Here is a 24,127-nt window from a genome sequence, read left to right on the forward strand (position 1 = left end):
TTTATTGGATGCTGGATTTTATCATATTGTTTTGTCACTGTGTTTGAAAAGAAATAAGCCATTCAGAGACTTGCATTACAGTGAGGGGGTTTTAGGCATGCTGCTTCACACTGTGACTAAGAACACCCTTTCCTGTGATAAAATCACACTAACACACACCCTCGTGTGGCTTTTTGCTTTATTACATTATATTACAATTCAACCACTAATTATATTGTCTCTCTCTCTCTCTCTCTCTCTCTCACACACACACACACACACACACACACACACATACTCACACACTACAATAAAAGACACGTCCTGTTATATACATATTAAAGTGATTAGTGTACATACCCACACACTGTGTACCATTAACCCTCTCAAAGCCTTTCGGACAGCTTTTCTCTCCACTTGTGCCACTTCCTGTGAAGAAAACACACATTTACTGTCATCTCCTGCTTTATATAGCCCAAGATTTTATTTCCTCAGATTCATTTCATCAAAATATTATTGTCCTGCAGTCGGTTTACCCGTGAGACTCACAGTTTTGCCATTGTTGTGGTCTGACAGCCTTGAATGCAAAAGCATACCAAAAAAAAATAAATAATACATTTGTTTCACAAAATACTGGCATGTTGCAGAGTGTCATCACAGCAACCCTGGGCTCAGTAACCTATTTAGCTCCACCCAATATAACTGATCTGTTGAGTTAAAGCTCATTTCAACTCATTGCACAGACTAAACCTCCAACAATGGATGCTATCAGCTGGTAAATGGCCTGGATATGCAACAAATCCTTGTTTCTGCTGAATGGAGAGTTCAGTTTGACTGCATAGAGAAGTCAAAACTTGGGGAACAGTATGCATGATGTAAAGAATGCGGTGACATTAAAATGAAGATCAACGGAAGAGCATGGGGACTGACACACTCGCAGCACTGCTAAAATGTCAATTAAATAGTGACAGCCAATGTTACAACTTGTGCTCAAGAGTGCAAAGCAAGCTACATAACAATACATAACAATACAGGGCACAGCACTCAAGAGTAATTAAAACACACACACACACACACACACACGCGCGCACACAATGTCAACACTAACAACAATGACAATAAAAGAAGAAAAAAAGCCTTTTCCTGGGGAAAAAGGAAAGTCTCAAGAGCATGACTCAAGGTTTTTTTTTGTTTGTTTTTTTTTTGGTTTTTTTATATACCAAAATTTCACAGGATTTCTATCACCCATCTCCATATTTCCTTTATAGTCAGTTTGGCAGGTATGAATTTCTGAATTATATTAGTGACGTGTGATGGAGTCTTTGACATTAGTGTAGAATAAATGATGAATTTAAAAAAATAAAGATCGTTGGTCTTAATGTCGGACTTTTGGCTTTAGCAATATATATATATATATATATATATTTTTTCCCCAGCCTTCAAAGCAGACAATCGATGAACACACTTCTATACACACATCAAAGACACTTCACGCTGGTTTTGTAAATGAAGAAGATGCCAGAGGAGATATAGATACGCCTTCCTCTCTGATCATTTCTCTCAGGGTTTAAGGTTGATCTTCTACTCCCTCTCACATGCTGCTTTATCAAATCATCCAGCATACCATTGAGAATCTCAGAACTTAATCCTTAGCCGCTACATAACTACATAAACAATATTAAAGCTGAGTTTTTATCCATACTGTGCTGTGAACTGTGACAACGTGACTGTGATGTTCCTAATATTCCGCTTTGTGGCTTATAGTCAACAGCTCTTCATTTTTGTGCAAGGATATCATACATCATACATTACAATCAATGTTCGCATTGCAGAGGATCTCGGGAGAGTTAAGCCCCTTGAGTTACCTCCAAAATGAGAACAAGGCGGGTCCAAATGGTTTACTCTACTAGGAAAAATATCATGTTTTCAAGTAGCTACACATATTAGCTGTCTGATGCAAGCAGCCGCAGGCTGGAAGCTCTTAGAGGACAAAGACATTGTTGTTTTTCTCCAACATACTTGAAGAACTAAATAAAACGTCTAAAAAAATAGTCTTTGGAGCTTCTGGCTTATATTGGCTTATATTGGCTTATATTCATATACACCACAATTCAAGAGTAGAGATTTTTATTAATGATTTATTTCATACTCATTTATTTATGGAATAGAAATGTATACAACTATAATATATGTAAATATAAATATATGAAGAGTTTCTGTACAAGGTGAAAGAGGCATTACAGAGATCTATGTCCACTACTGTTAAAGCATCTCTAGCCACTGGAAATAAAAAAAAGAGCTCAACCGGCTCAAATATTATTTTCTCATTTCCTCCATATTCCCAGATGTGGTTGCTCATTCTGTATCTGCAATCCATTTTATGTAGTGCTGCAGGAACACTGCAGTTTCCCTGACAACATCAATAAAACATCCATCCATCCGTCCCTCCCTCCCTCCATCCATCCATCCATCCATCCTTTTATCCATTTATTCATGCATCAATTACTGTAGAGTTTGTACACATATGGTCTACTTAATGTTTTTGTGAACTCTGGACCTAAAATAATTATTCTATATATACAGAATTGAAGTTTAATAATATCTTGTCTCACATAATGTCTCTCAAATTCTGTGTCTGTTTATAAAGTGGAACCAAGACATGTGGTTTAGATTGCAGTGTGTAATGTAAACCGTAATGAAGTTACACTGAACCTCAAAGCAGAACATCATGCTCAGAATTAAAAGCTGTGCTAGCTACTCATCCAGGTTTTCATATTCTCATCGGATCTGTGCATTAGTCAGATGTCCCTTGAGTCAGACTTCATAACACATGATGTTCTTGCTTAATCATGCTGGCCCAGCCTGAACATTGTGCAAAGGAGAATTATGCAACTACATGATTAACATTATCAACTTTGACAGAATGCTTCTGTAGTTGCTCCTACTGATCAGTATTTTGTTTCAGTGAAGCTGTAACATTCTTCTTAAAACTGCCCTTTTCATCTTAGTGTTGATTAATACAAACAATCCTGATGGAAACTCTTTGGAAAGAGTGCCAAAAGATCCTCCTGATTACAGGTTTGTATATTATTTTAAAAAAAGATTAATCTTCAATAATCTTCATTAGAGAAATTGAACTGAGCAAAAAAAAAAATTTTTTTTTGTACTATGCCACTTTTAGTTTAAAAAAAAAAATAAATAAAAATAAATAGACCTTTTTCCCACTCACTCTCAGTTTAAATAAGAGTGATGCAGATTGTAAACTACAGATATCAAGCTAAATATTGAGTCCCAAGTTATTTATTAATCCGTTCCTTCCTTCATCATTTAAATCTGATATATTGGTCAATTTACAGCGTCACATATAGATTAGTTTTTATCAAGCATCTCTGTTGGCAACACGGTTTCAACATCAACATTATCATGTCACGTCAACATTTCTGTGATGTCACAAATCAGACTACATTACCCATAATGCACCACCCACCACCAGATCAGAAACAGAATCGCATGCACAATCAGGAAGTAAACAATCAAGACGTCTTGAGTACTAATGAGACTTGATTTTCATCTTGCCCTTTGGATTTGATTTCCTGTTTCTATTTATTCCATAAATGCTTACTGTGATGATAGAAGACTTTGCTGAAAACATGGAGGCAGCAGGTTACAATGAGATACATCATGCCATCACCAACCGAAGTCACCTTGACGGTGAATAACAACAACATATAGCTGCCATTCCAACATGCTCAGTGAACTCACTATTCAGTTGCAGTGGCACCCAGTGCCACTGTATCAGTACTCACCTCACTTCATCTAACACCTTTCTCATCACACAAACGGATAAGTACGATAGTGACCTGTCAAACTGTTAAGGCTTCATATGGCAATGTGTACATTTCATCATGGAATATATCAGCTGGAAAATCACACAAATAAATGAACCTGCTCACAGGAAGAGCTCTGGCCTGGGCTTGTGTAGTCAGATTCAAGTAAGGAGAGGAGATGCAATCCTATGACCATTTTTAACGCTGTTCCACAATGTTTTCTATCATCCTGTTGATGGAAGGGGACTGGACAACACCTATTAACAATGAGGCAAGGACAGCAGCTGAGTTTACACTAGAGTTCTGGACCATTGTTGTAGGTAGCAGGAACGAGCCCACCCTCACTTCCACGTTTTGCCAAGGGCTGCATGAGGATGTAATCACTGACTTGGCATGTAGCAATAGCAATATATCTCTCAACTCATTCATCGAATGCACAGTTTGCCTAGAAAAACTCCTTGTAGAGAGGAGGAGCACCATCTTCTCATCTTCACATGAACTTTACAGAGGGAATAATCACCTCAGTGCCTGAACACATGCAGATTGATCATGCCAGCTGAGCAACAGAAAGCCAAGAAAAAAGTCTGTACTTCTACTGTGGTGATGGGAATCACCTCATAAAGAACTGTCCTGTTCATCTTAGCAACATAGGAGAGTGTGTGGCTCATCAATCAAGCACTATTGCTGTGAATGCATCCAATTTCTTCATTTCAAATTCATTCTTCTTTCCTGTGGTGATACATCATTCAGCCATCGTTCATCTTTCCATCTTTCAGCACTCATCCCCACCAGAGCCACAGGAAGCCTCCTCAATTTCAGGACATTGTAATACTATGCAAGTGCCCAGCCAACCACTTCAAGAACACATCGAGCCATAGACGCCAAGCCCATAGGTGAGGGACTCATCACCCACCAAACTGTCTGGCTCCAAGCCAGTGCCTTGCACAATGTGACAACCATGTTCTTATTGGCTGAATCCCACAAGCTTCACAGACTGGCATTGGCAAAAGTGAACATAACTCTCACATATCCTTGTTAGAGAGCTACTAACATAGTCTTCTGAATTTCAAGAAACTTGCATCCATCAACCAAGCCAATATATATAGGAATATAGGAATATACAATGGAAGCATTAAAATAAGGCTACGTTATGCCTTCCACCTTGCCAGCCACCTTGCCAGATTTTTCTTTTTCCACAAAAAGGAGGTGCATTGATTATCATAGTAGCATTATCATTATCCCTGCAGCCCTTGAAAAACGAAAGGAGCCATCCAGATTCACTAACCTAGATCTTCTCAGGATAAGAGAAGGGAAAATGTGGAAAATGGCTTTCAGCTCCAGCCACTTTGAATACCTTGGCATGCTGTGTGGATTTGTTAATGCACCATCTTTGCAAATACGTAAATTTTTACTGCCAGTTTACAAGAAATTACGTGTCTATTGCTGCACCACTGACCTCCCTTCTACAAAGTGGCTCCAAGAGGCTCATCTGGAACATGCAAGCTGATCAAGTTTCCAAAGCACTCAAACATTGACTATAGCTCCCATCCTCAAACACCCTAATCCTAGATTTCCTCAGAGGAGGGAACAGCAATAATGTACCTTGTTGCATTCTTCTCCCCCACCCACAGGAATTAGAACATAGGTAACTGAGTGCTCATAGTTGTGAAGCTAGCACTGGAGGAGTGGTGGCACTGGCTGGCTTTTGTCATATTCACCATTCACATGAACTTAAAATACCTGATGTAGAATATCTCGACAAGCAAGTCAGGCCCTTTTCTTCTCCAGACTCAACTCCAAAGCAGATGCACTTTCACATATCTATCCTGCCAGTCCTAAACCAGAACCCTGAGACACAATCTACCCTTAATCAAACCTTGCAAACTGTTGAAACACCACTTGAATGCCCACCAGTCAAGACAAATGTACTTTGTCTAAAATGTACTAAAAGTCATGACTTTCGTGCAATCTTATAACTTTGGTGCACAAACTTGGAGTTTCAGTAATCCTGACTTCAGGTTATCATCCCTAAGCTAATGACCAGGTTGAAAGAGCTACTCAAGCCATTTTTAAAGACATTTTGCATTAACACCCTGAGGAATGGATTCGATTTTTTTTCCATGGGCTGAATACTCCCAGAATTCACTGCACCACTCATCCACTCAGCTGCTTTTCATCTTGCCATTTGGATTTTTTTCCCCCTGCTTCCATTTCTTCAATAGATGCATACTGCAACTGTATCCATCTGTTTATATATTATAACAGTCATTCACAAACTTAACTGTATGATGTCATCACAATAGATCATCTAATATCAGCTAGCTTATAAGGAGACTTGGCTAGTTCTCTACCTACATCTTAGCAGACTGACAAAATGAAGCCCCAGACAGGGTATAAAAGTACAAGTGTTATTTATGAGCAATTCTGTTGTGTAATTAAAACCATTCTGTTCGAAGCAGTACATGGAACAGAAGCAGTAAAAAAAAAAAAAAGTATGTTTGCAATCTGGTAATCAAAATAAAACTTTTCTCTTCTTTTGATGACCCAGTTGACTCTAGTGATTGGAACTCAGTGAGTCAGAGCAATTGACCAATAACAGCTGACACTTTTGATTTCCAACCAGCTGAATGATAATATGGGTACGTAAATTTATTTAAATATGTATTTTAATCCAGCAAGGTACTATGTATATATATTTATTCCTCTTAGGTAACTGCTTTATTCTGGTCTGGATGTGAGGTGGGAATGCCAGTCCATCTCAGGGCACCATGCATGCACATCTTTACACTCATTCACACTTAAGGGCTATTTAGTGTAGCTAATCCGCCTACTGGCATTTTTTGGGAGGTGGGAGGAAACCAGGGAACCTGGAGGAAACTCACACAGACAAAAGGATGTTCAAAATGTTCAAAACTCTGCACAGACAGGAACCTGAGCTGAATCAAATTGGGAACCATGGAGCTGCGAGGCAGTAATATTTCAATGATGCCTGCCTATATAGTATATCATTGGCCCAAAACATGTCTCACCTTTGCTCATCTTGATCGAATTGCCTTTGTTGTGCAACAACTCAGATGTCAACATTTCACTGGATGCATTTCATTCTTGGTGAAGGTAACTGCATGTGTAGGCCTGCAGTATACTGATGAAATTTCATTAAGAGCTTCACAGGATATATTTGTCTTATATTTCCAAAACGGGAGGCGGGGGGTGTGGGGTTAACGTTTTTTCAGACGTGCAAGTTAGCCTCTAATGTTCAGCTAAAAGAGCTGTCTCAAAGAATCAGCTCATTTGCATTTCCAAGGACACAGCACTACCAGGGTCATCTGTCACTCTGTAAAATCGGGACACCACAGCCAATGGTAGTGCCTTATACTCAGAAGTGTACTCAATTACATACCCCACAGTCTTGCTTAATCTAAATAGACTCAACAATAGCATAGCGAAGGTGCTGTGTGTTTCTGGAGGGAGGCCATACATGTTTGAGCTGAGATCATTTGACAGACTTTGCGTGCAAACACAAACACAAACGCCCTTTTTTGCACAATCGAGGGATGATTGGGAAAGGAAATAATGTTCAGTAGGTCACACAAACTTTGTACTGATGACCTACTTTTGCTGTTAACTACATAGCTGCTACTATAGAGTGATAAGCTCAGATTTATGTTTAGGAAGCAGGACGCATACATTACAGAGAGCATTTAAGCATATATGTACGTCTATTTGGAACAGTAATGACTGCGGACATTGTCTTGAACGTGTTCTGTGAGGTTAATACTAAACCTCACTAGTAACATAAGTTAGATAATAAAGTTTATGGTTGGATAAATATGCTTTAATATTGTAATCATATACAAATAAGCAAATAAGTTCTTATTTGCATGATAAGATATTATAATATTCTGTATGTATGTGTGTGTGTGAGTGTATCCTAGCCCTACCTGATACTGGAGGGCAGAGTGTACACTCTTTTATTCCCCATGCTAAACCATCTCCCTTGCAGCAGGTTTCCTGACTGCGGAGCCCAGGCAGCGGAGAACTGCACTGTGGAAGACAAACAGAAGATTCGTTAGGGATAATCAGAATTGTGCTTTATTGGCCACTTACACTAGAATGCACAAGGAACTTGACTCCATTGTTGAGCTATCGTTATGCTTATAGATATTACACGTTACTCATGTCGGCCACAGAGCACAGTTTGCAATCTGCTTTGCTTTGCTTTTTACCATCATTAACCGTGAAAAATATGGCCAGATCTCAGACGCCATGTCATGTTGTACATCGAAGTACACTAGGCTTACATTACATAGTAGCACATGGTACCAGATGTTGGTACCGGACCAATTCTTATAAGTAAATTAGCACAGTATCAGATTGATACCAGTATCTGTATTGATGCATCACTACAATTAAGGTAGCTCCCTCTGATCCTCTAGCACTGCCCGCCTGGTCCCACCATCTGTCAGGGTACAAGGAAGGCATGTTCTCTGTTCTGGCATCTGGGAGGTGGAATGAACTTCCCAGTGAGTCACTGACAATCTATAAAACGACGTCTAAAGACTTACCTCTTCCTAAAGTACTTAATGAATGAATGAATGAATGAATGAATGAAAGCCTTTACTGTCATTGTATATCGCTGTATACAACGAAATTAGGATCACTGCTTCTGACAAACATATAACATTAGACAATAAATAGACTATAAAGTGAGTATACCATATAGTATAAAAGTATGTATGTATGTATGTACTGCAAGTATACAGTATAAAGTATATACAGCAGGTGAATAAGTCATAATATTGCGCATTGAACATTCAGAACATTCTGAAAAGTGACCGGTGATAGTATTCCACTTAAAAATTGGCACTTAAAAAAAATTTATTGTCTGAGCGCTTGTCTATTACCTCCCCAACAGAGTTTTTGGACTGATGGTATTCCTAGTTTGTGACCTAGCGAGCCAGTATCAGAATGTATTTATTGATAGATTTCAAAGCACTTTTGCAAGTCGCTCTGGATGAAGGCGTCTGCCAAATGCCATAAATGTAAATTTAAATGTAAATGCTTTTCATATGTCCATCAGAGAATATGCCAAACCACATACTGCTGTAATAAATAGGGTGTCACGTACTATGTCATGTACTGTGTGGTTCCAAACCGCATACTGCATACTATAGCATACTCCATAATAGGGTAGTACAGATGGTGTATTTTGTCATACTCTGTAGTATGTTAGTAGGCACGGTGTGAAATGAACCCACCAGTCACTGTGGCTAGTTGTTTTCCTAGTATAGCAGCCATCCAGTCATTGTTTTCACTGACCAAAACATCACCATCCCAAATGTTATAAAATACAAAATAATTAATTCATTAATTTTTCATTTACTTGTGTTCTTAGACCAAACATATTTCAATCCATTTCTGCAAAGATACTACATATATGAATATGCCCAATTGTCAGTCCTGTCAATCTAAATTCATAAGATATGTCTACACACTTGCCTGACTTTTTGAATTTGGAGAGGCTGTGCAAGTGTGTTTGGCATCCGTTTCATGTGTGTTTCTCACCTGTCCGTTGCGAACTTCTCTGAAGCAATATTTAAACCCAGACACCTCTGTGTAGATAGAGTCTCCCCTGAAGGTTTGGGCCTGGACGAGAGCGGGTGTAGCCTCTGCTCTGTCTGCCAGAATCGCGCTGCTATGACCCCGGGACCCCAGAGAACCCGAGACCCCTGATGATCGCCACACCGTCTCCAAGCCTGAACCTGAAGTGACCTTCGCCACCTGGTGGATCTTCACCGTTGCTTCAAGAGGATGACGGACTCGAACTGTCACCATAGGAGACCCTGAACACACAACACACAACACACACACACATGTTTAACATCTGCACTTTCATCAAAGAAAAGCTTTTGCTATTGTACTTTCACCCCATTTCTTACTCTGTATTATTCAGTGGACTTGGTAAGCCTATTGTAAGCCATCTTATTGTCTTTTTTTATTTCATTATTCTTTATCATTGTTTTCTGTAGCATGCAGAGCACTTACTAAGATTAATTTGGGAACACAGCTTGAATAATTAGAATATTAGTTACATCCCACACCACTATTATTTAACTATTTAAATGATTTAAGTAGCTGTTTATTCCCAGAGAAGGCTAGCTCAGATTTCTTTTGAGACTTGTTAACACTGGTGTGTAGAAACCCACAATATTTTTATTGCAAGCTGCAAATGTTATACTGATAACAGCTATTTTTTTCAACTTTCACGATGTTTAAGAATTCAGCCTCATCCCTACTATACATGCAGTAATTTAAAAATATGCTTGTTTAAATAAACTGTTTAACAAAATGATGTTCCAATTTACAACACCAAACAGACCATGACATCAACTGTTCTCCCCAGAGTGTATCTATGAGCCAAATATGCGAAAATAATGCAGTTGCGCAAGATTCCAGTGTAAACAACAAGTCATGGACAGAAAGAAAGCCCCGAGCATGGGAAGGGATTTTGGGGCTCCAGTTCCATCAATATGGTTTATATTGGGAGATGAATTGCTGTAAAATGTAATGAGATGACCTAGGGCAACAGAACATAGCAGTGCTAAGTAGTGAACACTAGGAGAAGGTTAAGCAAGGGATTAAAATGTAATATAATTATTGCCTGTTCTCTTTGGCCATGTGGAGATTGTTATGAGTGAATGAGTAGGGGGGATCTGTTTATAGCCCAGTTACGAAATATTGTTATCTAAAGGGTTATGAGTGCATAAACCATAAACCAGTTGGCTCTAAAAATCTGAATGCACAACAACAAGTACTGCTCTGATTTCCACAGTTAGCCAAATTTAATATGCCATATGATAATTCTCAAACCATACTCCATCATTCTTCACTAATATACACTCAGATAAGAGTGTTCTTATTGGCTGACGGCAGCAGGGATGGTGTGAAATGAGTGTACTGGAGAGAAATGTTAAAAATGTTAAAATGTTTAAAACTGTATTAGAAGGCTCCTGAGTGGGGCAACAGAAAAATGTTCACCCTATCCTTTCCAAGAAAACAATATGAGTGGAAGGAATGGCAGACCTGCCAACCTTTACTCATTTGTGTAGGAGCTCTGCATTTTAACAACGGACTATGCTGATACTCAATAATATGCAAAAAAAATAGTCAATATGTGAATCTGGAATGACTGACAGTTGCGCTGGTGTTTTGAAATCTCCAATGTTAACTGACCCCCTAGAAGCCCCGCCCCCTTCCCGCCTCTCATATGAGTAATAACTTGTCTCATCTTAATTTTCCTGCTTGAAAATTTGAAATTACAGCTTAGTATATTTAATAGGAATGCCACCAAACAATTTCATCTAAAAATGGTGAGAAATGGCACTTTTTAGGTTGAAGGAAACACAGAAGTTTTCAAACAATGCGGTCAAGGCCATCACTGGAGAAACTAGTGTGCACATATATACCAGGTTTTACAGGTGCTTTGGGGAAAAATGCTGCTGCTGCTCTGTTCTGAGGTAAACACTAGAAAAGTTTTCATACAGACTTTCTTATTAATTGCTGTATGTAACATAAATCTATTCATTAACAATTAATAGAGTTATGTTACATACGGCAATTAATAAGAAAGTCTGTAACATAAATCTATTCATTAACAATTAATTGCAGATGTATTTAACCTTTTCACTGAATATCTTCACTGAATATATTTCACTGAACACTACTTTTATGCATGTAAACTTTTCTAGTATCTACATCTTAACTAAAACAAATGAGAAGTCAGCTTCCACCCCCCCCCCCCCCCCCCCCCAAAAAAAATGCACCTGCAATGCAAAAAGTGACATTTATGCACGTAAAAATATTGTCAAATTTATACAGTATTTCCTATTACAAGATTACAATTTCAAATTTCAATCTTGAAATATAGTCTTGGCAGATAATTTTGATAAATTTAAGTATTTATTTCTAGAATAAAAAATTATGTGAAAGGACTATATTGAAAATGTACCGCATTTCACCCTCCCTGGCTGGTAGCTGTTGTGTGAAAGACGAGACTTAGCTAGTGGTTGGGAATTAGCAAATGACCAAATTGGGAGAAAATGCTTTTACACTGCAAAAAAAATGACATCTTAGCAAGTGAAAACATCTTGAATATAGTCAAATATATCTAGTACTTCCTATTATAAGATTACCATAAACAAATATAAGATTATTAAACCTACTTCTGGACATTTTTACTCCTTTCAAGCTTGAAATAGTCTTGTTTAACTGGCAGATAATTTTACTCCTTTTAAGCATTTATTTCTAGAAAGAAGCAAAATTATCTGCCAAAAGAGTTTTTTTTGCTAAATTATCTGGCCTAATGGATAGAGAGTCAGATTTGTAACCTGAAGGTGAACCTGAAGGTTGTGGGTTTGAGGCTCAGGTCCAGCAGGGATTGTAGGGGGGGGAGTGAATGACCAGCGAATGACCAGCGCTCTCCTCCACCCTCAATACCACAACTGAGGTGAGACCCTTGAGCAAGGCACCGAACCCCCAACTGCTCCCCGGGCGCCACAGCAAAAAAGGCTGCCCACTGTGGGTGCACTTGGGTGGGTTAAATGCAGAGCACAAATTCCGAGTATGGGTCACCATACTTGGCTACACGTCACTTCACTTCACTATTTCAAGCTTGAAATAAGTAAAATGTCTCGGAATAGGTTTAATAATCTTATATTTGGTTTATTGTAATCTTATAATAGGAAATACTAGATACAATTGTCTACTGTGTAAAAAATCTACTGTAGATTTTACAGTAATTTACTGGCAACCTAGGCTGCCAAATAAAGTATTGTAAAATTTACAGTAAACAACTGTAAACATATTTACAGGAAAGTACTGTGATATCATACATAGTATAAAACACATAATCCAGCATGTTGATGCAAGATACAGCTGAGCTGAAGGGTCTTGCTCAAGGATCCAATCAAGGCAGTTTGGTGCTGCTGGGATTTGAACACATGACCTTCTTATCTGCAACCCGAAGCCATAACCACAGAGCTAGCACAACTAGCTTACACTGATTCACTGCTCTTTTAGTGGTGTTAATTCAGTGCTAGAAGTAGTTGAGTCTATACAAGCTAGTTGTGGTGGTGTCATGGTGTCATGGTGGTGGCTCAGTGGTTAAGGCTTTGAAGGTTGTGTGTTCAAATCCCCAAGCTGTCATGGTTGGGCACGACCCATAACCTTCAACTCAGTTGTATCCCACCATAGCCAAATGATCAAGTGTGTTGGGTTATGTGTCATTTTAAACAACATTAAGATATTACAGAAGTTTACTGTAAAAAACTTTACAGTTGTTTACTGTAAATTTTACAGTACTTTACTGGTGACCCAAATTGTCAGTAAATTACAGTAAAATTTACTGTATATGTGTATATTCAAGATAGTTTCACTCGGTGAGATGTTTTTGCAGTGTAAAAAACTGTGTGTAAGGAGTGTATGTGTGTCTCTGTGTGTATCTCTGTGGAAAATATTGGATTATTGTTTGATAACTGACTCCGACTTTTAGTTCACCTTACCGTTGGTGTGGTTCTGCTGTCGACTCTGTAAAGGAAGGACGTACTCCGAATGCATCATCCCCTGACTGGCTGGAAAATTACCCCTCGAGGGCTTCTCAACCTCATTGGCAGAGGGGGAAGATGAAGATGCGGGGATATGGCAGAACTTTCCAGTAAAGTTGGAAGGACAGAGGCATCGATCTTTCTGAATGCACACACCTCCATTTTTACACAACATGGGGCACAAAACTAGAGAGAAAGAGAATCAAAGTCAATACAGAGGTGTACTGATAAGCACTCAGTGGACACTTTATTAGGTACACCTACATGAGATAATATCTAGGTGTACTTCGTAGGCATACAATTACTGACTCTATACCTTTTTTTTTGTTTAAAGCAAAAAAAAAAAAAAAAAAAAACAGAAAAAGGCAAATAATGTCTTATGTCTGGACCATAATACACTGTAATCTGTATATTCTTATGACTTCGCCATGTGTATGAGCTGTTCAGGGTCAAAATTTTTAGCGTTATTTAAAGTATTCTGTGTTAACTGGCTAGTCAAAGAAATCATTAACTAGAAATGTGTCCCAGCTCTTCAGCAAAATTCATTTCAATTTTATTTGAATAGAACTTTTGACAATAAATATTGTCACAAAGCAGATATGGAGAAATCCAGACATAGACTTTGATCCGTAATAAGCAAGCCAGAGGAGACAGTGGCCAGAAAAACTTCCCGGGAAACCATGAAGAAGGAACCAGACTCCAAAGGGAACACACCTGCTTCTTGGTGACAATGGATAGTGCAAATAGAAATCATCACGCTTCCATATTTGTACTATATACTATAAAATCAAATAGTAGTAAGTGTGTTGAAAGGATGTTCATTATGATCTTAGTCTTTATGATTACAGCAGCAGTTCTTAGTTGCAAGTATCCAGGGGTCTCATTTATCAAAGCATGCATAAAACAAGTTCTCAGCTGTATGCAGTGAATGTTGATAAATCCCACACATCCTAAAGTGTTCTGCTTGTGCAGAGCCACACTCATTCACATAAAGCTCACAAATCACCATATATGGAAAACAACTTCCCTTTAAAAAGCCCAGTAGATTGCTCATGGCATTGCTTGTATCAGATGACATGGAGCATGTCAAAAGGTCTAAGAAGAAGAACTTCGCCAAAAGTGAAGTAGAGATACTGTTGCATACTGTAGAGTAAAATCAAAATGGTTTATTTGGAACTTTTATGAGCGTTTTGTCTAAGAAATAAATACAAAATACGTATTATTGACAATAAGTGGGATGGGAGCATCAGTAATCAGTTTACTTGCAATTATACTTTTGTACCATTAAGGGTTTCTGCATACGCATGTTCAGGAGCATCCTCAAGAACAAGAAGAACTTAATAAATCACATTCTATGTGTAGAAACGTGAATATGTACAGTTTACACACAAGACTATGTATACACACGGTTGATGAATGACCCCCAGGTCATCAGTTACATATCTAATTATCATTTAGTTATCAGTTAATGTTGTCTTCCATGAACATGGAAAGGTACAAGCCAACACTGTGATGTAATGAAAACTGCCGTATTTGTTTCATAATGAATGCACATGGTTAAATAAAATTATTAAAACAAAAAGTTGGGTTGGGTTTGAAGAAATATGAGGAGATCCACCCAAGCCCCGAGTTTAATTAGGGGTCAGTTCATGTGTGTACAAAAGCATCTGAGGTGAACTCCCAACACATTCATTCAAAAAGATTTTATTTGTCTCTTAGCTATTCTGCATTCACTCTTGCATATGTACATCCTCACACACACACACACATGTGAAAGCTTGAACATTTTCCAAGGTCCACAATTATCCATCATTTTTATGACAGATCTGTCTCTGAGGAGATCATGCCTGGCCCTCCAAAGTGTGTGTATGTGTGTGTGTGTGTGTGTGTGTGTTTCTCTAACACACATTTAATGTCAGCACAAGTTGAGTAGAGAAAATGAAAAAGAGAAAATAAACTTACATATGTATGTATGATTGTGTAGGATCCAAAGATTTCTCACACACTCCCTATCTCATGACATCACTATGATCTCATACAGTTTAAGTAACAAGACCTGATTGTTTGCTGAGTCAGATCAGTCCTGCAGTGTGTGTGTGTGTGTGTGTGTGTGTGTGCAAGTGTGTGAGTGCAAGTGTTTATCTTGAGAGAGAAAGGAGTATTTTAAACTGCAGTAGAAAAGATTTATTGTATAAATCATTTATTTATTGCATTGTTTGTAATTACTTTATGTACTGCTCAGTGTATCTACTCTGAATTACACTGTCTCAGATTTGCATTAGATGGATTGGATTATTGGAAATTAAATAAAAGCCTTGTACGTAAGTGACTATGAAAGCAGTAATATGTTGTAAATCCTGTCAGAATGAAAAATAACCAGACAGAAATCAAACAAAAACCACTTTAATATCAGCTCACAGTGAATGCTGCATTCAGTACATGAGCAGCTTGAAATATTTAGTAATAAGCAGCAAGTAGGTAATATTCTGACAGCATGTGTTCTTATTTAAGAAGTTTTTTTTCTTACAGGCATGGAGTTGCAGTTCAGGCTTGCTAGTGTGAGTGAAAAAGTACTGTTCTGAAACCGTTCTTTCAGCTCCATGTATGAGACTTACATTACTTTGAATATTATGCATTATTCATTTAGTTCACTCTCTCTAATTTTGCTCTTCTTATTTTCATATGTCGATATGTGGTAATGACAGAAAGTCAATTTTTTAAACTGGTGAAATGTGAAGTTGTTGGTAATGTGATTAGCATTTTTGGCTACAAGGTGAAAGCACATCAAGTCACATGGAGAAAAAAAGAATGTAATTACATATAATGGGGTCCAAAACTCTGAGACCACATTGAAAAGCTGTTTTTTTTTTCATTTAAAATTGGAAATAAACAGAAGGTTTTAGAATTTTTAAATATTTAAAACAAAGAAAGTAAATGTCCAATATCTAGAATATTTAATATTCAGGATTCTGCATTATTTCTAGGTCCCTATTTAAATGTCAGCAAATTTGTAATATTGACCATCTTCACTGCTTTGTACAAAAGGTCAGAATGTTCTCATGCCTAATCTCTTCTATTGAAGCATGTGTTCAGAAGACACTCCGATGGATTGGATCCAAAATGGATCATAAGGTTTTGCACAAACTTGTGGAGTCCATGTCAGCTCGAGTGCACAGTGTCATTAAAGCAAAAAAGGGACGAACCAAATACTAAGAAACTGAAATTCGTGTAAATAGTTCAATGATTCTACTTTTCACTCAAGTTGTTGTCAATAATATAGTTTGTAATGAAAATTGCGGTATTAAATTTGAATGCAAAACAGGAGCATCTTCACTAATGGTCTCATGCTCTTGGACTCCAATGTAGATAAATATGTTTCATACATGACAAGATTATTTCTTTCTTTTATTTTTAAATCATGGACATACAGTGGGTTATCATGAGCACCACAGCCATGAGAATTATGTATTAGACAATAAATTGCTTGACATGCCAGTTCCATAGATGAGTGTCCTTAGTGAGAGATGTCCTTTTCTAATGATAAACTACTGTTGCATGTCTTTCATTTGCATACTGGAACATGATAGGCTCTTATATTTAATGATGCAATAATGACATTGCCTGTCAAGTATGCAATACTAGGTATTTCCACTGAGATACTGACTTTCTCTTGTTTCTTACAAGGATATGGCAAAACTGCTGTCCTTTCTGCTCACTGAAACTATCATCCCAAGAGAATATGGTCCTTAAAGAGTGGTGGTGACCTAATCGAATGGTGCAAACGTGAAATTTACTCGACAACACACTGTGACTGATCAGTTGATTGAGTTACTGATTGATAGTCACAGCAGATTAGAGAGAAAAAAGTGAAAATTGCGTTATATGCACTGGATTCAACAATTCAATACAATTGGAGAAAAAAACACTATTAAAGCATAACTGTTTGTGATGTTAATGTACCTGCACATTTGTATGCAACAATAATTGATATTATTCAGTTGTACCATTTTGGGGGCCTAACATGAACAGGATTCATGTTGTACATATGCGTATGTGAACAAGTGTGGTGTTTAGGTTTTATCTCTTCTCGGCCTGCTTGCAGCATATGTTTTTAATTTAGCTCAAAACACCCCCTCCCATAGTTTTTCCTTCTTCGATTCGAGCATTAATTCAGAGTGCACAGTGCGTGTGTGTGTGTGTGTGGGGGGGTGTGTGTGTATGTGTGTGTGTGTGTGTGTGTGTGTGTGTGTGTTGGGGGGGGAGTGAAAGAGAGACAGAAAGCATATGTGGATGTCCCCAAAACACACATGTTACTCATTCCACCCTTTCACATTTCTGTGTCCTTTTACTCATCTCAACTGTGTGTATCTTTGTGTGTGTGGCATTGTGTGTGTGTGTGCGCGCACGTGTAAGAGCATGGTGTGATTTATCTTTTAAGGATGCATAAACATTGCAGGGACGAAATGATGTCAGCAACAACATATGGACATCTTCTTACTGATTTGTTAGTGAATTGTTGACACAGTGACACTGTGTGTGTGTGTGTGTGTGTGTGTGTGTGTGTGTGTGTGTGTGTGTGTGTGTGTGTGTGTGGGTGGGTGGGTGGGTGCATGTGTGCATGCATGTGTTTTCATAAGGGTCAAATCCTCATCGCTCCTGCATAAATGTCAACTTAATAGTGCAGTGTGCAAAGTTTAAAAGTGCCATGCAAAAGATGTGTTGAGCTTCTTCACTTTAGAATTCAGTTTATACTTTTCTGGCTCAGAAATTAGCTCAGCTGGGACACAGATGCTAAACTCCACCCTTTTTCCTCAAAGGCAAATGTACACTATATGGCCAAAAAGTATGTAGACACCTAACTATCGCAATCCTATTTGCTTGTTGAACATCCCATTCCAGAGTTTGTCCCCTCTTTACTGCTATAACAGCCTCCACTCTTCTGGAAAAGCTTTACGGTAGATTTTGGAGCGTGACTGTGGGGATTTGTGTTCATTCAGCCACAAGTGCATTAGTGAAGTCAGATACTGATGTTGGTGAGGAGGCCTGGGGTGCAGTCAGTGTTCCAGTTCATCCCGAAGGTGTTCAGTGGGGTTGAGGTCAGGGCTCTGTGCAGACCACTCGAGTTCTTCAACTCCACCCTTAACACACCATGTCTTCATGGAGCTCTCTTTGTGCACAGGGGCATTGTCATGCTGGAACATGTTTGGGCCTTTTTAGTTCTAATGAATGGAAATCTTAACTCTACAGCCTACAAAGACATTCTACACAATTATGTGCTTCCAACTTTGTGGCAACAGTTTGAGGAAGACACACATATGGGTGTGATGGTCAGGTGTCCACATACTTTTGGCCATATAGTGTAGTTACACATAAGTCGGGGTCAGTTGAGGGAGAGGGACAGCTTGGAGGTTTGTCAGATTTTATTTCTATTGTAATTTGCCTTATAGGCAACAGAGGGCTGTAAAAATTACAATCTGGTCCTTTAACTCATCCTCCTTGAAAAATCACAAAAAGCTTACCTTTTTAATGTTGATAGCGACAAGTAATGACACTGTGATGAAAAGAACATGATTTATAATATCTTTCCTTGAGCCAAATCTGAGTGCACTATAGAGATCTATTTTTATTTCATCAGTCATCCAACAAAAATATAAGGCGCCATCATTTTTCACTTTTTGTAAGTCCAGTTGGCTGAGGAACAACATTATATTCCTCATAGGGGAGTGTACTGAGTGTATCGGGTGTACCATCTATTCCATATAAGCTGAATAAAAGACTGAGCGACACTGAAACAGTCTGTCAGTCTATCAGCTACACCTACACGTCAATAGTGACTGTATCCCATCTGCTGTGCACAATTTGCCAGCTCCTGTCTTCTCTATAAATCCCTGGAAAGGGACTACCAAAGAGCAGAAAATATTCACCTCTCTCACATGACCACTCATGTTTGGCTTTATGTCCCAGCATGCACCCCGGCCTGTGTTACATTTTGGCTGTCATAGCTAGACCTCCCGGAGTCTCCGCTTGCACTCTGTTCACAATGTACACCCTTTTAAACCACAGGAACAGCGTCCATACTAATCCGTTCTGTCTGTCGAGGTGTATGTATACTCCTAGTGTCTGATCCTGACACACTTGGACTTGCTGTGACTCCTCTCACCCTGCTTCATTCATCATGATACCGCTTCTACACTTGGGGCTCACTCTCTGCTACTGTGAATGGCCCTATATGGATAATATTGCACTTCTCCAAAACAATTTATTCCCAAGTCTCATCAGTGGATAATCTCATGTGGATACTGGAGACTTGTACCTAAGAACTGCTGCTGTGATCATAAAGACTAAGATGCTCATACTGAAGATCCCGTTAACACATTCAGTAATGATTGACGTTATAGTATACAGTTGTAGAAGAGTAACGATTTTTAATCCCACTATCTAGTATCACTCAGAAGAGGATAGTTTCCCTCTCAAGATTTCTTCATCATGTTGACTCCTGTTGATGCTGATTGCCTTTTTACTGTTACCTGTGGCTTGCTTATTGCTTATTAGGGATCTAAATCTATATCCAGATTCCTGTAAAGCTGATTTGTGACAATATCTATTGATAAAAGTGCTATATGAAAAATTGAACTGAATTAAATCACAGCAGTGATTCATTGCATGGTAGTGTGTGTGTGGTGCTCGTAGGAGTGTAGAGATGTGTTACTGCTGAGCTGAGAAACACTCCAACAGTAAAAAAAAAAAAAAAATCCAGCTAACAGCAGCTAACAGTCTGTCAGTCTGTCTGTGGGACTGTTTTTATATAACCACATGCAGCTTGCTGGTTTATGAAGAAAAATATTATGGATGGAATTAATGTAATAATAATAGGAGTGATTTCACATAATAATCGTAATCCAAAAAAGAAGGAAGATTTTTACAAGGGGGAGGTTTTTTTTCAACCAGTGGGGATGGTGTCCACTTGCATTCACCCTCAAATTCAGGTTCATGCCCTACACAGAAGTGTGTGTGTGTGTGTCTTCAGTGTGGAACAGCTGGAACAAGACTGCTGTATGTTTATGCATGTGTGTGTGTGTTTGTTTAGTTTAGTTAACTAATCATTCCCAAATACCTCATAAAGATATTAAGCATGCACACAGATGTGTGTGTGCGTGTGTGTGTGTGCGTGTGTGTGTGTGTGTAAGAGTCATAAGCAGAAAACACCTGGAACCAGACTGCTGTGCTGTTAGGGTTGTTTCTGAGTTTTGTTCAGTTATTTTGTTCATTCATACAAAAGCGTGTGTGTGTGTGTGTGTGTGTGTGTACTTACACACTCTGAAGCCGGAGGTGTGTGTGGCATCCTCATTGCTGTACAGTGTGGTAATATTGCCTCGCTCGCAGTAGTTGGAGCAGTGTCCGTTGGAGCAGCGCAGCCTGCAGATGGTTGGCGTGAAGAGAACTTTAATCCGCTCGGCCGCTGGAGACACATGCAGCAGTGCCGACACACAACACAGCAGCACAATCAGTGTCCGAAACATCGTCACACACAACCACAACACTCACAGTTACACACACCAAGAAAAGAACAGCTGAGGAGCCTGAATGAAGTCCATGCGTCCTCTCAGCTTCTCTTTGCTTTTTCTGATTTTCGTCTTACAGTTGCAAAAAGGCAAAAAAAAAAAAAAAAAACCACACACACACACACACACGCACACACTAGCAAAAACACTCTCAGGCAGTGTTACCAACACACACACCTGTGTGCATGTGTTTAGAAGCAATAAAAAATCTCAAGCTGCCTGTTTAGAAAGTTTAACCATCCTAGTAATTGGAAAAAGAAATGCAGTTTGGGCTGTTTTCCAAATCCAGTGTGTAGTGAAGATGAGATCCATCACGCACTGGAGTGAAGCTCGGACACACACACTGCTGTGCATAAGCAGAACTTTCCGCGTCATATGAGAGGAGAGTGGGCGGTGAAAGAGGGAGGAAAATGAGAGAGGGAGTCAGAGGGATATAGAGAGGAAGGGGAGAGAGAGCGAGAGAGATAGAGAGAGAGAGAGACAGAAAGAGAGAGGTACTGCTGGCACAGTATATGAGCACTGGTTGGAAGTGTGTGTGTGTGTGTGTGTGTGTGTGTGTGTGTGTGTGTGTGTGGAGGCAAGGCTGCTCTTTTGTTCCATTCTGCACTTTCACTTGCTGTTCTTGCCTGGTTACAAGTGAGCACTATAATGACAACCACTAACTGACTGAACGTAATGGAACTCCGCCCACAAATGATCATGCCAAATAGCCACTCCCATTTGTTATCATACCAAAACGTCTAGTAATAATATCATATATCATACATATACACATATCACAGAGCTCAACGTACACAGACTGTCTGAGTGTCCTTCCTCTAATGATGTTCTTTCATATACACTACAGAGCACTTCTAAGTCTACTAAGTCACTCTGCAAAGTGCTGTAAATATAAATATAAATATAAATGTAATTATTATAGAGGATTTTCTCTGCCTACTCAGTATCATGTTGTGGAGTCATTTTTAAATAATGTGATTTTTGCCACTTCAGTATTATTTCACGGAACCTTGCACATTTTTGATCATATCACTGAGTCTGTCTCATTATCATATCTTTGGTCATTACTACATGTGATACATAGACCACCCTGTCACATCGCTGTTCCTAGAACATTGTTTAATGAGCTTGACTTAACGACAGGATATCCAAATTAAAATTAGTATCACATTGTTCAGTTGTTGGATTTTTCCTCAGGCCAAACAAACATGCTTATAGAAATACAAAACACATTTTATCTAAACTTATATCAAATGTTACATTATTAAAAGCGGTGTTGCTATATGATGTGAGTCATCAACATACCGCATCAGGGTCTAATATTTAAAACCAGAGGTCAATATGAGCTGCCTGTCGTATCCTAGATAGGTGGATACTCAGCTGGGTGACGTATTCATTTGCCAAACAAGAATGCTAACTAGCTAGCTAGCTAACTCACCTAGGCATACACGCACAGCGTCTGCTCCCGTCTCCCCCTTCCATCTTATCAACAAACCATGCTGAGGACGTTTTAGACAGCGAGTGACTTGCTTCAGATTCACCATACACAAAATAAAGATGCCATCCACATTATAGGACTAAATATTTGCCACTTCTCCACTAAGAAAGTAATTGCACTCATCCTAACTATGACAAACTTTCACCATCTATTTTGTACTCTGTATCATTAAGGTAATGATACACATTAGCACACCAGAGTAAGTCACTTCAGGGAAAAAAAACAACAAAACAACACAAAAAAGTGCTTTCTCACATTCTTTTCGGAAGACTCAAGAAGCACGAGCTACTCATTTTGTTTTGGAAACTTTATATTTCAAAATGGCGCCACCAGTAATGCATTGGGAATGGACATGTGCAGTAACATTGTTATTGTTTGCCTCATTGAAACCGTCTCTCAGTGTCATATCCTGAAGCTCCACCTGTGGAATATAGAATCATATAGTCCTGCCTTCCTATTATAATATCGCATACACTATATGGACGAAAGTATGTAGACACCTGACCATCACACCCAATTGTGCATGTTGACTTTCCCATTCCAAAACCATGGACATGAATATGGAGTTGGACTTGACAGGCTCCACTCTTCTGGGAAGGCTTTCCACTGGATTTTGGAATGCGGCTGTGGGGATATGTGTTCATTCAGCCACAATACAACTAGTGAGGTCAGGCCCTGATGTCAGGCGAGAAGGCCTGGGGTGCAGTTGGCGTTCCAATTCATCCCAAAGGTGTACAACTGGGTTGAGGTCAGGGCTCTGTGCAGGTCACTCAAGTTCTTCCACACCACACCTTGGGAAATAATGTCTTTATAAATCTCGCTTTGTCCCTCACAGGGGCATTGTCCTTCTGGAACACGTTTAGGCTAAACCTCTTAGGTCTACTGAGGGGAAATCATAATACTACAGCATACAAAGACTTTCTAGACAATTGTGTGCTTCCAAGTTTGTGGCAACAGTTTAAGGAAGGCCCACATATGGATGTGATAGTCAGGTGTCCATATGCTTTTGGCCATATAATGTAGTTATCCTCTCATTTTCCTTATCATGTGGCTCCACCAACTTAGTATAGTATCACCCTTTCAGGTTACAATAATGGATCATTCTGTCATTTTTTGTCTGGCTTAATGATTCTTGGATTTTTCCATCCACACTGATGTAAATTACAACCTACAAAAGAAATCCACATGTGCATTTCTGTCCCAGACTTCTCAAGCTTTTTGCTTATTAACTGCACAAGTTTAACATTTGAGAGTAGGAGATTCTAGGGGTATTTATTTATCTCATACACCTGTGATCCTGCATACTGAGAGTCCCAGCACTGCCAAATCTGATGGAGCAATAAATCTGGGGTGCGACTGCAGGGAGGATTCAGCTCTGTCTGCATTTATGTGGATGATCTATGGACCACTTTATCCCAAACTGGCCCCTGTTGTGCAGCAGTAATTCTATATTCCAAGGGACACATAAGGACAACACACATACGCTCAGGTCCAGGAGTCTGAGTTCATTACCTAGAACTTTTTTTTTTTTTATTTTTTTTTTTTTTATTACTTATCAATTTTGCCAAATAATTTTTCTGAATAACAAGATTCAATTATTTTTAGATAATTAAACACTAAGATATTAGTAACACACTATACATTAGTAGGCATGCTAAC

At 38.8% G+C, this 24,127-nt stretch overlaps 1 protein-coding gene across 2 annotated transcripts in view; it reads right to left on the bottom strand.

The window, feature by feature from the left end:
- Positions 1-21,355, bottom strand: part of LOC113526809 (latent-transforming growth factor beta-binding protein 4) — a 69,051-nt gene extending 47,696 nt beyond the window's left edge. For both annotated transcript variants that reach the window (XM_026914173.3, XM_026914172.3), the window contains exons 1-5: positions 20,721-21,355; positions 13,367-13,594; positions 9,372-9,649; positions 7,748-7,850; positions 340-408 (exon numbers count right to left, since the gene is read on the bottom strand). In XM_026914173.3, the coding sequence (XP_026769974.3) occupies positions 340-408; positions 7,748-7,850; positions 9,372-9,649; positions 13,367-13,594; positions 20,721-20,928 (886 nt within the window). In that variant the 5' untranslated portion in view covers positions 20,929-21,355. The remainder of the gene's footprint in view (positions 1-339; positions 409-7,747; positions 7,851-9,371; positions 9,650-13,366; positions 13,595-20,720) is intronic.
- Positions 21,356-24,127: the final 2,772 nt, after the last annotated feature.

The sequence above is a fragment of the Pangasianodon hypophthalmus genome, chromosome 6 (genome assembly GCF_027358585.1).
Source record: "Pangasianodon hypophthalmus isolate fPanHyp1 chromosome 6, fPanHyp1.pri, whole genome shotgun sequence".
Lineage (NCBI taxonomy): Eukaryota > Metazoa > Chordata > Actinopteri > Siluriformes > Pangasiidae > Pangasianodon > Pangasianodon hypophthalmus.